At 37.6% G+C, this 955-nt stretch overlaps 1 protein-coding gene across 1 annotated transcript in view; it reads right to left on the bottom strand.

Moving 5' to 3' along the window:
• Window positions 1-411: 411 nt before the first annotated feature.
• Window positions 412-955, bottom strand: part of LOC107574740 (myosin heavy chain, fast skeletal muscle-like) — a gene marked incomplete at its 5' end in the record, with an annotated part of 8,337 nt that continues 7,793 nt past the window's right edge. Inside the window, 3 exons of the mRNA XM_016261185.1 lie at window positions 412-510; window positions 606-737; window positions 854-949. Of these exons, the coding sequence (XP_016116671.1) occupies window positions 493-510; window positions 606-737; window positions 854-949 (246 nt within the window). The remainder of the gene's footprint in view (window positions 511-605; window positions 738-853; window positions 950-955) is intronic.

Below are 955 nucleotides of genomic sequence, written 5' to 3'. Positions count from 1 at the left end.
CTTTGTATTGTGGTATTTCCTCAGTTGTCACTGTTTCATGTAATGCCTTTTTTACAGTGCATAAATATACCCATTTTCTTTTGTCTCCTTGAGTATTTTGTGTTCTGTGTTCTTATTTGCTAGTGACTTTTGATTTATTCCAACACATTTACATTTATGCACTTAGTAGACACTTTTATCCAAAGTGACTTACAAAGACAAGTTTACAATTTTGTTATGAAGTTTAGGCTGTTTCCGGTTTTGTTTTGTTTTTTCCCTTGCTTTTCATTTTTGGGTTCTTTATGTTACTATCACAATTTCAGTACACTGCATTTGTGTTCTTTACCACATCATGCCTCATGAGTTGTCTTTTTAAACAGTGATTGAGTATGTGATAAAGTTTGAAAGTGGAAAAAATAATGGAGAACAAAGTCAAACTATGCCATTTAATGGACACAGAAAAACTCAGCACAAGTCAGTCATATGCTTGCTTGTAGGTGTAGTTTCTTCTCTTCATTCTTCATCTTTAGTCTTGAAAATGCAAAAAAAAAAAATTAATAAAAATGTTTCATAGATTTTATGTATAAAAAGTCCCTTTTCTCTACATAATCATCATATGTTGTTACCTTCCCAGCTTCACGGCTCTTGGCTCTCAGCTTGTTGACTTGGGACTCAGCGATGTCAGCGCGCTCATGAGACTCCTCCAGCTCATGCTGCACCTTCCTGTACCTGGACAGGTGAGTGTTGGCCTGCTCCTCCTGTTAGGATTACACAAGATATCCAACCCCTTTCAGAGCATTGCACTCATGGCACTGAGTGTATTGAATAGAAAATGTCAAAACTTCACACTCAAGACATTTGACATTAGACTTACAGCTTCTTCAGCTTGGCGTTTGTAGGCCTTCACTTTCAGCTGCAGCTTGTCTACCAGATCCTGCAGTCGAGTCACGTTCTTCTTGTCTTCCTCAGTCTTTGG

This window comes from Sinocyclocheilus grahami, unplaced genomic scaffold (assembly GCF_001515645.1).
Source record: "Sinocyclocheilus grahami isolate Dianchi unplaced genomic scaffold, SAMN03320097.WGS_v1.1 scaffold2322.1, whole genome shotgun sequence".
Classification (NCBI taxonomy): Eukaryota; Metazoa; Chordata; class Actinopteri; order Cypriniformes; family Cyprinidae; genus Sinocyclocheilus; species Sinocyclocheilus grahami.
The sequence above is the reverse complement of the archived record's forward strand: the minus strand, read 5'-3'. Positions and strand labels throughout refer to the sequence as shown.